This window comes from Mytilus trossulus, chromosome 2, assembly GCF_036588685.1.
Source record: "Mytilus trossulus isolate FHL-02 chromosome 2, PNRI_Mtr1.1.1.hap1, whole genome shotgun sequence".
In the NCBI taxonomy this organism is placed as follows: domain Eukaryota; kingdom Metazoa; phylum Mollusca; class Bivalvia; order Mytilida; family Mytilidae; genus Mytilus; species Mytilus trossulus.
The window spans coordinates 87422145-87439059 of record NC_086374.1 but is presented as its reverse complement, the minus strand read 5'-3'; the positions used below and the strand labels follow the sequence as shown (position 1 = coordinate 87439059).

The 16915-nt window shown below is 30.7% G+C and overlaps 1 protein-coding gene across 3 annotated transcripts in view; it reads left to right on the top strand.

Annotated features, from left to right (window-relative positions):
• LOC134708250 (uncharacterized) overlaps positions 1 to 16619 on the top strand; it is a 78649-nt gene extending 62030 nt beyond the window's left edge. For 2 of the 3 annotated variants that reach the window (XM_063568636.1, XM_063568638.1), the window contains 11 exons: positions 2899 to 3040; positions 5859 to 6106; positions 6518 to 6676; positions 7166 to 7252; positions 8197 to 8336; positions 8641 to 8701; positions 9808 to 9885; positions 11340 to 11471; positions 11718 to 11838; positions 13510 to 13643; positions 15688 to 16619. In XM_063568636.1, the coding sequence (XP_063424706.1) occupies positions 2899 to 3040; positions 5859 to 6106; positions 6518 to 6676; positions 7166 to 7252; positions 8197 to 8336; positions 8641 to 8701; positions 9808 to 9885; positions 11340 to 11471; positions 11718 to 11838; positions 13510 to 13643; positions 15688 to 16104 (1719 nt within the window). In that variant the 3' untranslated portion in view covers positions 16105 to 16619. The remainder of the gene's footprint in view (positions 1 to 2898; positions 3041 to 5858; positions 6107 to 6517; positions 6677 to 7165; positions 7253 to 8196; positions 8337 to 8640; positions 8702 to 9807; positions 9886 to 11339; positions 11472 to 11717; positions 11839 to 13509; positions 13644 to 15687) is intronic. The other variant, XM_063568637.1, reaches the window with a different exon arrangement.
• The last annotated feature ends 296 nt before the right edge of the window (positions 16620 to 16915 follow it).

Sequence of the window (16915 nt, the reverse complement as noted above, 5' to 3'; positions counted from 1 at the left end):
AAAAGTTGAAACAATCGTCCATAATACACCAGTTCCAATATAGGGTTTCTATACTACATAAAGTATTCCCATAATAAAAAACTTATAAGCTGGTCACCCTCCTTTCAGTAATGTTGAGTCATATGGGACATTGAGATTATGTACCTACATAACATAAATTATGCCTAAACTATCCTACAGAATGAAGATTCTAATGATGCTTGAAACATGGTTAGGTGCAGGGATTGAAAGACATGTGAGAATAAACTTCACAACTCCACGATGTACTAGTATTTAATCAGTGAAACTAAAAACTGTGTTAATTATAATTCACTATTGATTTAGTACATGTTGCTCATTTTGACAGATTAAACCTTATGTTTTTGTCATTGCAAGCTGCCTGAGACATGTACAATACATAATAATGAATGTCTTCAGTAAAGTATAGAAATTCTAACAAACCTGTATTTGATTTTTCAGGGTTACACACATATATATATAATATGTTTCCCCATCTAGAACACATGCATGACATGTTGTTTGGTATCGAGTTGTATAAGCATTGAATTGGCTCGTTTTATTACCACAGAGATGATTTTGCCCTATACCTTCATTCATGGTCTATTGACTTCGAGTCTTAGTTTCAATGATAAGTTGAAGGGAAACTAATGGTTAGCCAATGGATTTAGGTCTGCAGTTGGGCCAATATGTTTAATTGATTCTCCATAGGTGGTGATGGAAAAATTTTCTTCTGTATCTCAGTTCATATCGTAAACTTGGATATGTATGATGGCTCGTTTTGAAGGTTAGACATTTTCACATATTTGGTTAAATTTTTGGGGCATGAAGTGTGATTCATTTTCCCATAATTAGCATGTACCCAGAAAATACTCTTGTGATGCAGCTCTACATGGTAAAAAAATCTCTTTTTTCACACTATAAGTTCTTTGAAAATTCAATGCATTTAATAACAATTTTGTGCACATTTATTCTGTGGTCCTCTCTCAATCAACACAAATGGTTAAATATAAGCTCAGTCATTTTTTCAAAATGAAAACATGTACAATATTATTATTAAACAGAGATTTTTTTGGTAAAGATTGCATGAAATGCAATCAAAACCCTATGCTACTGACTTGATATCTAAATCTTCCAAGGCTTATCACTCACTTTTTGATACACAAAATATAGTGCATTGATCATTACAATCTGTAGATCCTATTCATGAACATTTCCAGAAATTTATCAATGTAATATACGCTTAGATATTCAAATCACAAAATGAGGTTACACTTGCCAAGAAAATTACATAACGTTTGCATGGTGGAGGAATATAATATCTGTTTTAAAAATATAAATGATGTAATTGTAACAGTCACATCTTTAAAATTGGAGTTATCTCCCATTGCCCAGAATTGTATTTGAATAAAACAGAACCAATGCCTGAATGAATATACAATGTTTAATTTTACTTCTCACTGATAGATTAATGCAATCTTAACCCTTCAGTCAGTGTTTTCAAGCACTTTGTTTAGACATAACTTTTGTGTTCCTCTAATGGAGGCGCATTAGGGATTTTGGCCAAGTTGTTTTAGCATTGGCATATATGGTCTATTAATTTTTGCATAGTTTATAAGTTAATATTTATTATTATATCAGTTTAAGATTAACTATTTATGATTAGTCAATGGAGTTTGGTATGCAGTTGTATAAGCATTATAAAGCACATCATGAAGATAATATGGTTCTTCCCAGTTAGTCATGGTTCATTGGCTTCAATATCACTTTATATATATATATATTTTTAAGGAAGTGTGTTCACTTCAAAAACGCCCTTCATTAAACCTGGTTTTGGTAATTCACATGGGTGCCACATATGGAGCTGGATCTGCTTACCCTTTCTCATCACCTGAGATCACCCTCAGTTTTTGGTGGGGTTCGTGTTGCTTAGTCTTTAGTTTTCTATGTTGTGTTTTGTAATTGTTGTGTGTATTTTACCTTTTCCTTATTTTTTGCCAAGTCATTGTCAGTTTGTTTTCAACTCATGAGTTTGAATTTTCCTTCGGTATCTATCACCTCTGTTTTACAGTAAAAAAATAGGTGTGATAACATTTCTTCATAGATTATTTTCTCGATTTGTCAAATAAATTAACTGCGATTCTATAGTAACGCATTTGGTTCCAATCATGCATTTTACTCAACTTGCTGAAGAGATCTCAACTCAAGAATTTTCGTCTTTATCCTTCGTGACATTTGCAGCATATTTTATGTTTTGTGATGGTTAATTGTTCATTTAATTTGTTCAGAATGCTGTCATTTACTTAAAAATATATTTTATCAATTCATGATATAGTTTTAAGTACAGCTTTATGTTTTGATGTCCTGTTTTGATGTCCTGTTTTGATGTATTCCTTTACAGACATTGTTCTGTCTCAGATATACATGACAATCATTGATCAACCTAAGACTTTGTTTAGTGAGTTCTTGTAAAGGTTTTCATTTCAGATCCCTCAATGACTGAATGTTTCAGATTCGTTTTGTTTATGATTGTGGTTCTTTCCTAGTAAAAGTTTACTTATTTCACAGTTGGATATATCGATATTAGTTTTGGTTGTGTTTTCTGATTATAATATTAGATGCAGTAAACCTTTGAGATTACAGAATTTGAAATGATATTATTATACATAATGCATATCTGTAATATGTTATATGAATAACTTTCATTTTGTCAGACATTATTGTTCATTTCTTCCCTCCATATAAGGAAATACCTTAAAACAATCATATCTATAACATGCAGTCATTACAACTTTTCTCATATTCATATTCATTTATTTATGGCGTGTATACACATATACCCATATTATATTGTGCTGATTTTTATGTATCTTATATCTTTAGCCCCTTTACAATTTTCAGCCTTCACCACAAGATTTCCGTCGGCAGGGCAACAGAAATGACCGAGGCTCAGAAGGCCGAGGTCGAGCCAGAGGTTCTGATCGCAGGAATAACAGACCAGATCGTACATCTACTAACGATCGAAGAAATCCTCGTGACTCAGGTAACTTCCTCTCAAGGGAGGTAATTCAGTGCAGGTCATCTGAATCTTTTCTGTCTTCTGCTCTGTTTGTCTTTTACATACAGTTACATTATTGAATGATATTGCTGGTCATGCCCTGGACCTTATGACCACTGTTCACACACTGAATACAAATATACTTTTTAGTAAACAATGAATTTAACATCTTTTACATTTTTCCTCAAATCTGTGTCTTAACAATAACCCCAAAAAATGTGGTATATTCAAAATGCCAGAACTTACTTCTCCTATTTTGTTTTGCCTGGGGTGCCTTGCTTTATTCATTTGGCACTATCTGGTATATAACATTCAGTTTGTTTTACATATTCATGTACTAGTTTTTGAATTTGAAATTTCAACCAAGATTGAGATCAATTGTACAGAGCAGATACCTTTCCAATACTGCTTGAATGTGTGTACATACAACACTACTCATATACAACTTTAAGACATGTACATGTTATCACACATGGATAATGAAACATCATATACCATTTAATTTTATGATTTGCACCAGCAGCCAACCAGAAATTGAAGCTTCAGCATGCTGACAAAGCCACTATCATTTTTCCAAATGATTGTAAAAGTTTTTCATATACAATTGGCCATTATATGTTTGAATAAATCAATCTAATCCTTATCACAGCCAGCTCTGTAGTTAACTTGTTTTTAACATTGGGTATCTGGTAGAAGAAGGATTTTCTTTAACAGATTTATTTCACACACAATCTTAAAAGACTGAAATAAAAACTGCCTTTATATTTTTTTTGTTATTTTTGGGGTTGAGATTGCATGACTGCTGAGTTGTTTCTAAATTTTTCAAGGTTTATCACTATTACAAAATATAGAGCATCAATCATAACATTCTACACTCCCTATCCATGAACAATTCCAGAAATTTATCAATAACATATATGCTCAGATATTCAAGTTACAAAAATATGTTATACTTGTCCAGAAAGTTGCAGGAAACTAAAATTTGTTATGGAAATATCAATGATGTCATTGTTAAAGTAATCTTTAAATTTGGAGTTATCTCCCCTTGTCCATTATAGTAGTTGAAAAAACTTAAACCAAGGCTTTATACATTACTATGTTTATTTTACTTCCCACTTATAAGTTTAAGCAATCTTAACCCCACAGTGCCTAGAAGTACACTGAATGTTATCTTGGTGTAACAAGATAAATCCAGGCATGTCATTTCACACGGTGTGTACATGTAGTACAGTCAAACCATGCCATTTCACACGGTGTGTACATGTAGTACAATCAAACCTGGTATAAAGGTCACTTCTATGAAGTTCAAACCTGTCCGGTAATTCTCCTCATGTCTAGCTGAAGTAACATCAAATGGCATTTTCAAATGTTTCAAATTTCACCTTTCTTATCAGATTAGTTTTCTCTAGTCCTGGGGATTTAACTTATATACAGGTTTAACTATAGTATAACCTATTACTCTGAGTCTCACACTTACACGTAAGCAGCACTTAAATTAAAACACTGGATTATCATCATGTAAATAAATGGAACCTATTTCCTGAAAGGTTTAAGTTTATGGCATTATTGTAGAATTGATGATGGCTGATTGTTATATATGCATTAAAATTGTATGCACTCATATGTGATCTTGATCTGTTGATGCTTCTGGAGGGTTTCTTCATGAAACAATGGATGTTTTTTAATATAAATCCTTAAGAAAGATTGTCTATTTTCATTTTTAACACAACAAAAATAGTATTGTTACATGAAATTTGAACTTGAATTTGGGCTTACCTAAAACCAGCCCATTTGTTGTTTGTCTTTCAAAAGCAAAAGTCTTTCATTGAGTGTAGACATTTGGACAGTTGGATTTTTACAAAGGCCAAATCAGGTTAAAGACTGTAGTGTCTTAATGATAAGAGGACCTAAGGAAAAGTGCTTGTGTGTCCAAAGAACAAAAACAAATTATTTATATTTTTTCAACTTCTTCATGTACATAATAATGTTTGTCACTTCTATCATGATGGTTTTGGCATTGGTATCCTTTGTTGTTATTAAATATACTTGTCTTTTAAATATACTTTGCACTTCCATTGAAAACATGAGAAGAAAGCATTTCAAATTGCTTTTTGATGTGGAATTTTTTTTTGGAATAACATGCTATCATTCCAAACTTGAACATATCTTGACCAAATTTGAAAATGAATCTAAAATTCTGACTCTTAAAATTTTGTATGCTGTTAAGGTAGATGACTAAATGATGAAAATATTCTAAATATTTGATAATGGCAGCGCAGCTGTGGTGACACACAAGAAGAGCAAAAGTAACTGTTTCCTAAGCAACTTTCAAGTTTGCAAAAATTAACACAGTTTTTACTTGGTTTTTGGATGTGACATTGATGTATTTATGTAGCTGGGTTACTGTTTTCTTGGTCTTGTTTCTCCAGATGACAACACATTTCCTGTTCCAGAGATTTAAGTGAATGCTCTAAATACAATGTATATTCCTGTAACACATTGTAATCTTCATACAGTTACACTTGTCAGTTATTCCGGCTGCCATACTATTATATTCATGTATCCATTTGATCGTGTAACAAAAATCCACATCATTCGTCTTTATAAGCAATATAGACAATGGATATCCCCTTCTTGTTATTTTGACCTAAATGGTCAGGTGTTTTGTCTTTTTCTGATTATCTGTCTTTCAGAAGTACAGTACCTAGGTCATGTAGGTAGGTAATACAATTATTTAGTTTTTTCTTAGATTTAAACTAATTAACATAGATAATCCATTATCAATTTGTGAAATTTTATGTAGATTCTTCAAGATCAAGGGATTCTGATAGAAAATCACACAGCTCAGATAGAAGGTCTCGCGACAAAGGCAAGGCATCTAATGTAGACAGAAAATCACAATCACATGACAGGTCAGCTGACAAGTCACGTGATAAGACAGGTGATAAGTCACATGATAAATCAAGTGACAAGAAAGAGATAAAGAAAGAACAGTATGATCCAGCAGAACCTACAGAAGATGAAGAAAATGCAACAACAGGACTTGCATGGGTAAGTTTATTTACTTATAAAAGCTGAACTATCATTTAAGATGAAAGTTACGTAGTAACGAAAGATAATCATTTCAACGAAATTGATTTTCCCCCTTGAGCCGGTATGTCAAAAGTGAGAAAAGCATATCAAGTTGAGATGAATAATGAAAATCTTTTTATTGCTATTTTACCTATGAGTGCCCTTAGTTTTTAGCGATAATTTTTCAAATTACTCTACTGTACTGAGAAAGGACATAATCTGTCCGTAAGATCAAAGGAAAATTTCGTAAAATAGTGATTACTTTATTACTTTTACATCAACAACATTGTTTAAAACTTTGATAGATACAGCAATGATATCTAAAATTTGAATCAGAAATACACATGATAAATCTTAAAATGCAATGTTTAGTTTATTTTTTGTTATTAGGTTGAGAAGAAAGATAAGGATGTTGAAATGGTAGATGTGACAGCCAAGGTTGTTACAGAGACTAAAACCAACACACCAAACAAAGACAAGGATGTACCAGATAAAACAATGACTGTAACTGTGGATAGTAAGGGGAGGAGTGTAGATGATTCTGCTTTGGTAATTGATTGTTAGTTAGATAATTCCAAATGGTGTGAAAGTCTACCTTTAGTCTGAACATAGATAATTCTGAATGGTGTAGAAGTCTACCTTTAGTCTGAACATGATAACTTTGCAACCTCTCATACTCATAGAACAAAAAATGAAGTTTTTTATTTAAAAAAAAAGATGAGACACTCTCAATCAGAGACTTAATGATGTAGAAGTATGGACCTCAACAATGAGCTTAACCAGTACCACAAAGAAAGCCACAACAACTTATAGTAAACTTAAATCCGGAATCATGTTTGATATGATGCATTATGTTTTAAATGTTTTACAGAAATGAACTTTGGAAGGTTTAAATAAAATGAAGTACCTCATACTAAGTGCTTCAACAGTACTGGTATATATTTGATCTATACAACTCTTTGAGAAAATTACGTTTTCTATTTAAAATTTAGATACATCCATGATGTGCTATTTGAATGATTTGATTTTATATGATAGATAAAGAAAGAAGCCAAAGATGAAGGTTCCTCAGACAAGAAGAGTTTCTTTTGTCATGCCTGTATGGTAGAATGTCAGGATTTTGAAGTAGGTATCATTTGTTCATTGTATCATTATGGATGAAGGTGCTTGAAATATTTTACATGAAATAGACTTTGTCTTAGAGGAATAGATGCAGTTTTATATATTTTATATATAAGAAATCAATTGTTTGGTTTGCTGTGTGTTAGTTACCATTAAATATGGGTGGCTGTCGGTCAGTTTCCTCAAAGTATGGGTGGCTGTGGGTTATTTCCCTTTAAATCTGGGTGGTTGTTGATTTTGTCCCTTTTTGTCTTGGTCATGTTGGTAGCTGTGGGTTAGTTCCCATTAAATCTTGGTGGCTGTGGGTGAGTTCAAATTAAGTCGAGGCAGATTTGGGTAAACCATGAGCTTACATTAAGTCTGGGTAGCTGATGATGAGTTTTCACATTATCAGTTGAGTGAAATTGGGATTATCTTCTTCTGTGATTAACATACCTTATGATAATAAGTAAGACATTTGTCCTAGGGTCTCAGTTAGTACTTTGTGGCTAAACAAAAGGCATGTCAAATAATTTATCAAGCATTTATTAGTAAGTTAAAAATCTTGACCAAACGTTTCACATTTACTGGAGCAATTAGCTAAACTGTTTTACCAGTTGATCAGTTTGTTAAGGTGAATACAAACTGCAGTTGGGTAAAACTTTTCAAGCTATTAGTATAGATATAGGCTAAATCTTTCTTGATGAGCACTAGCTGTGAGTCATAATTTCTAACACATAATGGCTATGTATGAAACATATCACAATTTTCACGGTATGATGTGGTAATGAACAACTATAGACCAACTGTCTGCCTTCAGCAATGAGAAAAGCCCATAATGTATAGTTGGCTATAAAATGCTGTGACTTGAAAATATGAAACAATTCAAACGTGGAAAGAAAATGGCCTAATTTCTAATAAAAAAATTACAAAAAAGATCTGACAATCTTGCTTTTATCATATTACAGGGATTTGGTCGACACATGAAAGGTAAAAAGCATTTGAGTAGAATGGAAAATCTTGGAAGTGCCCATAATCAGGCATCTGAACAAGAAGCATCAAGGTTGAAAGCACAGGAACATCTACGTTCAGTTGAAAAGAAACCAAGGTAATAGTCAGAATATGTATGTACTGTAATACAGAAATAAAACTGGGAATTCCTGAAAACATACGGACATGGTTATGTATTTTATTAAAGAAATATATATATTACCTACAACATAAATTAAAAAATATCTTTCTAAGAGATTATTGTAATAACTTGAAAATGCTTTAAAAAATAGTTTTTCAAACTTAAATATGTTGTTTTCAGTGAAAAATCATGTTTACTTTACTATCTGGTTATATCTTTATTGCTAAAGCTTGTAAAATTTATTTTGCATTCATCACAATTTATTTATTTTATTTCTTAGAAGTGAAGACAGAAAAAGGAGAGATGACATTTCACCTAGACGAGGATCTTCTGATAGAAGGGTATGCATATAGCTAAAGAAATAGTTCACTTCCCTTCCACACATTCAAAACACACAGTTACAATTAACATTGCACAACATGCCTTTAATCAATTATCGTGAAAATAATGATTGAAAATCACGTTCACATGCATAAAAAACATAAAAATAAAAATTGATTAGACAGACAAATGTTTAAGTGTAAAATAGTTTTTCTCTTGTCTTTTAAGACAAAGCCTACCTGACGTCTTTCAATCTGTTCCTACATCAATCAATTACTTTTGATTTACCTTTATCTAATATTTTATCTAGTTTCTAATGAAATGTTTGTCATCTTTTTGAAGAAAACATCCACATCTTTTGGGTTCATTGATACTGTTTCTCAGAGGAACAAATACTTGTTAATTTGGAAACTATTTGAAACCATTTTTCAAATAAATACCATTCAAAATGATGACTTCTATCCTGAAAGCTCTTTGGTGCCGTGTTATGAATGTACTGTAATTTCATCATTGAATTGACTATGTTTCATACTGACTAATAAATATACTATCACTTTGTTGAATCACATACTTATTTCAAAATCTGTCTTTCAAATTAAATTGAAATTTTTCTTCTATTTGAAAATCTTATTTATCTTCCTCTCTATTGATTCATAAAGCTTTCACCAATGGAAAAATCAAGTAACATATCACACTTGTATCTTCTCTCATTTGTATACACTGGCAAAGAAATAGAATCTATAAACTGCCGCAAAATCTATTGGAAAAGGCTCAAGGTGAAAAAAATATATATGAAAGCAATTTGGTGTACAATACTTCAATGCAATGTCATCTGAAGATCATAAATAAAACTGCAGATATTTTTTTATATATTTTCTTTAATCACTTTTGATAGATGTTGTTAAATTAATTCTCATCTCTAAAAATTTCATAATGACAAGTAAGAATTGTTGGTGAAGTAAACCATTATAATGGGACCTTTATATGTGTTTTTCAATGAAAAATCTGTAGAAAGCTAACTTAAAGAGCATAAATACATCATACCCTATCTTTACATTTCTTCATCAATTTTCTCTCTAGACTCTATGAACTTCTATACTCACCTACTATATCTCTTTCTATCAAGTTTTATGGCAGAGGAAGATTTCAAACACCTCATCAGCCTCCTCTAGGGCGGAACTCTTTCCATGCTTCACAGACTCAGGTACTAACTTATCTGTGTTCTTCTTTGTTTACATATTCTTGTTAGCATGTGGTTATTAATAGGAGTGTGATCTTTCTAATAATGATTGTCTCAAATAAGAGAAATATTTGAATAAAAAGCTTCTTTTCTTTTTAATTTCATAATATTTTTTTTATTAAACAGCTGTTATTTTCCCCTCATTTTTTGGAAGATATTATTTCAGTTAATGAAATACAATTAAAGGTTAAGTTCAATTCTGAAACATCTCCTTTGACATCCTGCAATTAATTTGTGCTGTGCTAAGCAGAAATTTATTTAAATATACTACAATTTAAAAAAAATAAAAAAAATAACTACACTTTAGATTAATAATGAAATTGATTGAGACCAACTTGATAGAAGAATCACACCTAATGTATTTCTTTTATAAATGTGTACTTTAATAACACTATTATGTACTGTTTGTTATTAACATAGAAGCTAGTTGTGTTGGTTTTGTGCAAGAATATTGCTTCCATTCAAAGTTTATGCCATTTTCCCAGTTGTTTCTACATTTTTATGCCCCACCTACGATAGTAGAGGGGCATTATGTTTTCTTGTCTGTGCGTCCTTTTGTTTGTCTGTCTGTCCGTCCATCTGTTCGTTCGTTTGTCCGTCTGTTACACTTCAGGTTGAAGTTTTTGGTCAAGGTAGTTTTTGATGAGTTGAAGTCCAATCAACTTGAAACTTAGTATACCTGTTCCCTTTGATAAGATCATTCTAATTTTAATACCAAATTAGAGAATTTATTTCAATTTCATGGTCCAGTAAACATAGAAAATGATAGTGCGAGTGGGGCATCCGTGTGCTGTGGACACATTCTTGTTTGTTAAGAGTTCAAACCATAGAAAATCTGATATTATCAGAGATTACCTAAAGAGTTCAAACCATTGAAAATCTGATATTATCAGAGATTACATAAAAAGTTGTCTTGTTAAGAAAGGTTAGTATCACAACATTGCTAATATGTTTGCTGTAAAAACATATCTGGTTCGGTTATTCATTAAAGGTTTTGTAATATTATTGGAAGATAATTACCTATACACATGATTGGAAAACCATGGTGGTATTAAAAGTAAATAAGAAATATAATTTTCCCTTGTATACAACCTAATTTGCAGTAAAAATTTGTGCTGTACAAATAAATGTATTTACTTTTCTTTAAAGATATTTTGTGTTTTTCAATTACTTATTTCTGCAATGATTTTTATTTAAAAAAATGTACCTGCCTACTTTTAACTATGGTAGTAGGAGCAAAATGTGGAAACAATCTAATGTTAACATCTGTTCAAAAATACATTCTATATTTGATTTTTTATAGATTTTAAGTTAACACAAGAATAATAACATACAAAATAGGAAGTTCATATTTAAAATAATAAAGTACGGAAGTTTATAGATATTGTTAATGATACATTTTATGTATAATTTTGAAGAGTGATAGAGACAGACGTCGTCGTAGAGAGCGAGATATTGATGAATCCTCTAATGCTAGTTTCCCTGGTGATCTAGGTGACATGGTTACTGTTGATGAAATCGGATTTGAAGAACATGAGGATGCATCTATGGTATGTATTGTTACAGTCGTGCATGAAGGTTACATGTCAGCATGTGCACTAGTACTCTTGTTTATGTGCTAAAAAAATGAATACTTCAAGTTCATTAGAAAAAATCCTTTTAGAAAAATTCAATTGTTTTATGATTTGTAGCAATGTTTTCATCTTGCCTATTTGGTCAGTTATGTAAATAAAAAAAAAAGTATTAGTTTAATTCTCAACATTGTAAGTAATTAAAATGTCAACATTCCATCACAGGAGACAGATGATAATAGTCGACATGGTAAAGAAACAAGGAAGGGAGGAGGGAAAAAAGAAAGTCTTCCAGAAGATGCTGATGATTATGTAATCCCAGATTATGATCCTACAAAAGCTGTTGGTAAGAAATGATAGAAAATTAGAAATAAATGTTTTCATATTGCAATACTTGTACATATGATTTTACCATTAAAAAGTAGAGGTTGAAGAAAAGTTTAACATTTTTATACACTCTGACCTTGATTTTGACTCCCATGGTAAAAAAAAACATTGTGTACTGTGTTTGGTGCATAACTTTTGTACAGAACCACTTTTAAAATTTAAAAAAACTTTGTATGTAGAAGCATCATGGGGTAAGGATATCAAAATCAGATCGTTCTGATCTTGACCTTTGACTCCTATGCTGAAAGCCAAAAATTTCAAATTGATATTGTTTCAATACTGATTTTTACAGCAGCAGCTGAAATGCATGTTCATAGAGTACTAATCTAGCTTACTATGGACAACTCTATTTTAACTTGTTTCTCTATTAATCATGAGCAGTTTAAGTGTAAAAATTTGTAAGGGTTCCGCAGAACCCAGTGTCCTGCCTACTTTTGCTGAAAATCACAGGCTCAACAAAATGAGGAAAAAAATTAATAATAATATTCCTCTTGATACTATCTTTTGATTGTAAGAAGCTTCTGTCCAAGTTTAGTAAAAAATCCAGGATAGTTTAAAAATGTTTAAAAACTTTAACTGCAGACTGTCCATTTATAAGTAAAATACAGATACACAGGTACAAAAAATTACCAAACTTCCTTCTAAATACTACTTTATGATCATAAACAAGCTTCTGTCTAAGTTTGGTACTAATTAAAAGTAGCATAAGAAAGTTACTATTTTTTTTTTAAATTTAACCACAGAGTGAATGTGTTGTTTCCTGGAAGAAAATCTAAGTCCATTTAAAAGTAAAATACGGAAAAAATGGATTTATTTTTTACAAAATTTACTTCTGTATATTATCTTTTTATCATAAACAAGCTTCTGTCCAAGTTTGGTACAAACCCAGGATAGTTTAAGAAAGTAATTAGAATTTTTTAAACTTGAACCACAGAGTGAATGTTATGTTTCCCTGCAGAAAAACTAAGTCCATTTATAAGTAAAATACGGAAAAAATGGAATTTTATTTTTACAAAATTTACTTTTGGATACTATCTAATGATCATAAACAAGCTTCTGTCCACGTTTGGAAGTAATTCAGTATAGTTTAAGAAAGTTATTAAAATTTCAAAAACTTTAACCACAGACTGAATATTTGGACGCTGCCGACGACACTGACAACGACGGAATGTAGGATCACTTAGTCTCGCTTTTTCAACATAAGTCGAAGGCTCGACAAAAATGGTAAAACTGAAAAGAAGTTATTGTCTGGATAATGAAAACATATTTACATAACATTTTTGGGGATGAATTCAAATTACGTTATCAACTACAAAATATCCTAAAGAGATATAAGACAGTTTATATCGTCTTATATCTAATTAAGATATTTTGTAGTTGATAACGTAATTTGAATTTATCACCAAAAGCGTTTAATATGTAAATATGTTTTCATTATCCAGCAATAACTTCTTTTCCTTTTTACTATTTTTACACTAAACTGCTTATATCTGTGGTATGAGTGCCAATGAGACAACTCTACATCCATGTTAAAACATTAAAAACATATTAGGTAAATTGGGCAATTTGAAAAGACAATAGTGATACATATACTAGTATATATATTCATTAAACATTCTATGTTTTACAGGTCAGAAATATGTGGTGCCAGTATCAGGATATTTCTGTAAATTATGTCACAAGTTTTATACAACAGAAGCTTCAGCTAAAACCAATCATTGTCAGAGTAAACAACATTATGATAAATTCAATGCAGTCATGATGGTATGTACTTGTTAAAACAAAAGTGGTACATAACACTACAGGGAGATAACTCTGGAAAAACCAGCTGATCATTTTAAGCAGATTCTATTGTTATGGAAATATTAGGATTCTCAATAATCAAAATTTGTGTTTGTCAAACGCAAGTTTTTTGATTTTTTTTTTTAAGGGTCAAAGCATATAATCTGTCAATATTTTATAAAAATTGAACAGGCCAAATTAATTTTAGTCAAGGTTTGATACCACCTTTAATGGTAGAAAAGAATGAAATAAAAATATGACACAAACATCAATGAAATAGTATCTCAACTTTACCACAGTACAACCCCAAATACTGATACCAGATACTGCAATGTAGTTTTCAATGATATAAAAGTCTCCATGTCAAAAAAATCTCCTATAGTACAAATTTGTGACAAGTTATGGAATATTTATACAGATTCCACTAAGATTTTCAATCTTCAACAAACTCCATAACAGACAAAAACACTTAAACATAAACAATTAAACTACTGACAAGGATCCAACTTGGGATAGACATAGTTTATACTAGTTTTATGCTAAGTGCTCAAATTATACCTCCATCAGTGGAATGTCAAAAGTATCGATAAGAATAAATGGAGAATGTGTCCATATGACACAGATGATGCTCCCACTTGCATAAAAATTATAAAAGACACAAATAGATAATTATATAAGCGACTAAATAACATTTGTATTTATGAAGGCAAAAGGCAAAAAAAAATAAGAAACTAACTGCAAGTAAATACCACACTTAACAATACTCTGAGTTCTGAATCTGCTGATAAAGAAATTATGCTTTCTTCTTATACAAGATGATATATCATGGCTTAACTCTTACACTATATCATGGCTTTTAAAATGTTATCTTGCTTCCACATTTTTATCAAATGATATTAACAAGGAAATATTCACAACCATTTTCTCTCTCTCTCTCTCTCTCTATCTCTCTCTTGCATTATTATTGCGAAGCCTATGATAGTTTTCCATAGATTCACCTGCAAGTTACCTGTCCATTTAAACTTTTGTGAGTTCTATTGTCCCATCTAACAAATACAACAGGTATTGTTCTCTGTGTAGTTTATTCACTGGGACCTTTAAATTTCTTCTAGCCAAAATATATCACTCATTGATTAATTTACCTGACCAAAAAAATTTCTTCTTTTTTATTGAAATACTTCTCTAAACTCACATAAACTGTATGCAATATTGTATTTATTTTTATAATATCATTAATATATTTTCAATCTGTTCAATATAAAATCTGGTTTAATAATACAAAGTTTATTTCAGACACGTTTTTTTTAGTATTTTCCAATGAAGTTAAAATTGAGAATGGAAATGGGGAATGTGTCAAAGAGACAACAACCCGACCAAAATAAAAAAACACAACAGCAGAAGGTCATCAACAGGTTACATGTTTTTGTTGTGTGACTTATGTTTATGAAGACCTTAATTTAAAAATAATGATATTCAAATTTTTATTTACAAAACACACAAAAATATTGAATATTTGATCAGAAATCAACTTTTAATTTTTGAATCAGTATTAATATTGAACACATTAAAAATGAGTTATTGGTATTGAATAAATACAACACCACATGCAGCTTTGTGAGTCCTTACTTAGTATTGGTATAAATATTTTTTCATCATTGACAGTTCAATTTCTTGTTCAGGTAAATTAATCAATGAGTGATATATTTCTCTTAGAAGAAATTTAAAGGTCCCAGTGAATAAACTACAGAGAGAACAATACCTGTTGTATTTGTTAGATGGGACAATAGAACTCACAAAAGTTTAAATGGACAGGTAACTTGCAGGTGAATCTATGGAAAACTATCATAGGCTTCGCAATAAAATCAGAAACTTTTCAATATTTTGGTCCTAGGAAATATAAATTTTGGTAAATGTTTTGTTTCATTAGATTGTTACTCAATGGTGTATTCTCCATATTTTCTTTTATTCATATATATTAATTATATATATAAATATATATATTTATACATAAATTGAATATTTGCAGGACAAACTCATTACTAAAGCTTTGGCTAAAGAAGAAGAGGAAGAAAAAAGAACAGAAGATGCTAGTCCCAAGGAGGAAAAGAAAGAAGAAGAAACCAAAGTTAAGGAAGAAAATGTATCACCTGAACCAGTAAATGGAAAAAGTGTGGAGAAAGAAAATGTTTCTTCAGATGATCCAGTAAATGGTAAGGAGGAGGCGGAAACTACTAAAGAGAAAATGGAGGAAGATTCGTCAGAAAATCCTCCAGACAGCACTCCAACAATAGAAAACGAGAATGTCAATGGTAGCACTGAAAATAAAGTAGAGGCTACAAGTGAAACAGCTGAAATTTCAGATTCAAAAGTGACAGTTACCAATCAAAAATCCAAAGCTGTTAAGAAAGTAGCTCAGAAAGCTAAACGTGGAAAAAAGACTTAAATTGTGTTGTCCTGTATCATGTGTATTGAGAATAACTGATATAAATTGAAGTATTTCATATATATGCTGATTTTAATTGAGCACAAACATTGTTGTACACATGTTTTAACAGTTTCTGATTTAAACATTTGGTGTATGATGAAAGGAGCAATTGAGGTGGCACTGAGATAATGGATTTTAGAAGCAGTATATGTTGAATACAATAGGACAGTTGTTACATTTGTGAAATTTAGATTTTGTTGACTTTTTTTTTGTTTTTTAAGACATTTATGTTATTTTTTACACAAATTGTATAGTTTCTTGAAAACGCTGAATTATTCAATTTGCAAATAAAGAAAAAGAAATGTCAATGAAACAGCAAACTTAAGTCATCAATTTAAAATACTACTTCATGATAAACCATGGACTTAACGTAATAATGTTCCTGCATTATGTTAGATCTCTGTAAGAGTCCTAACTTTTTTGTACTCGTGCCATTATATGAAATCTTCTAGAATTGCATCTTCAGTGTTGAATTTTCTCATAATAATACTAAAAAAAATTACACTGTTCATCTTATAAATATTTCAAATTTCCACAAAGTAGGGAGGACATACAGACATATAAAGATGATAATAATTTTACTTTTATTTGCACATCTGAATGTGTATGAAAATGAATATTTTCAATAACAAGCATTTTAAGATTCTGTTGTAAATTGTGTATTTTTTTCCATTGAAAGCTCATATTCATATTTTTTTCAATTACATTTCATAGTTTTGCAAATTGCCAAAAAAGTATTTAACAGTAGTTGTTTATTATAATATTATAA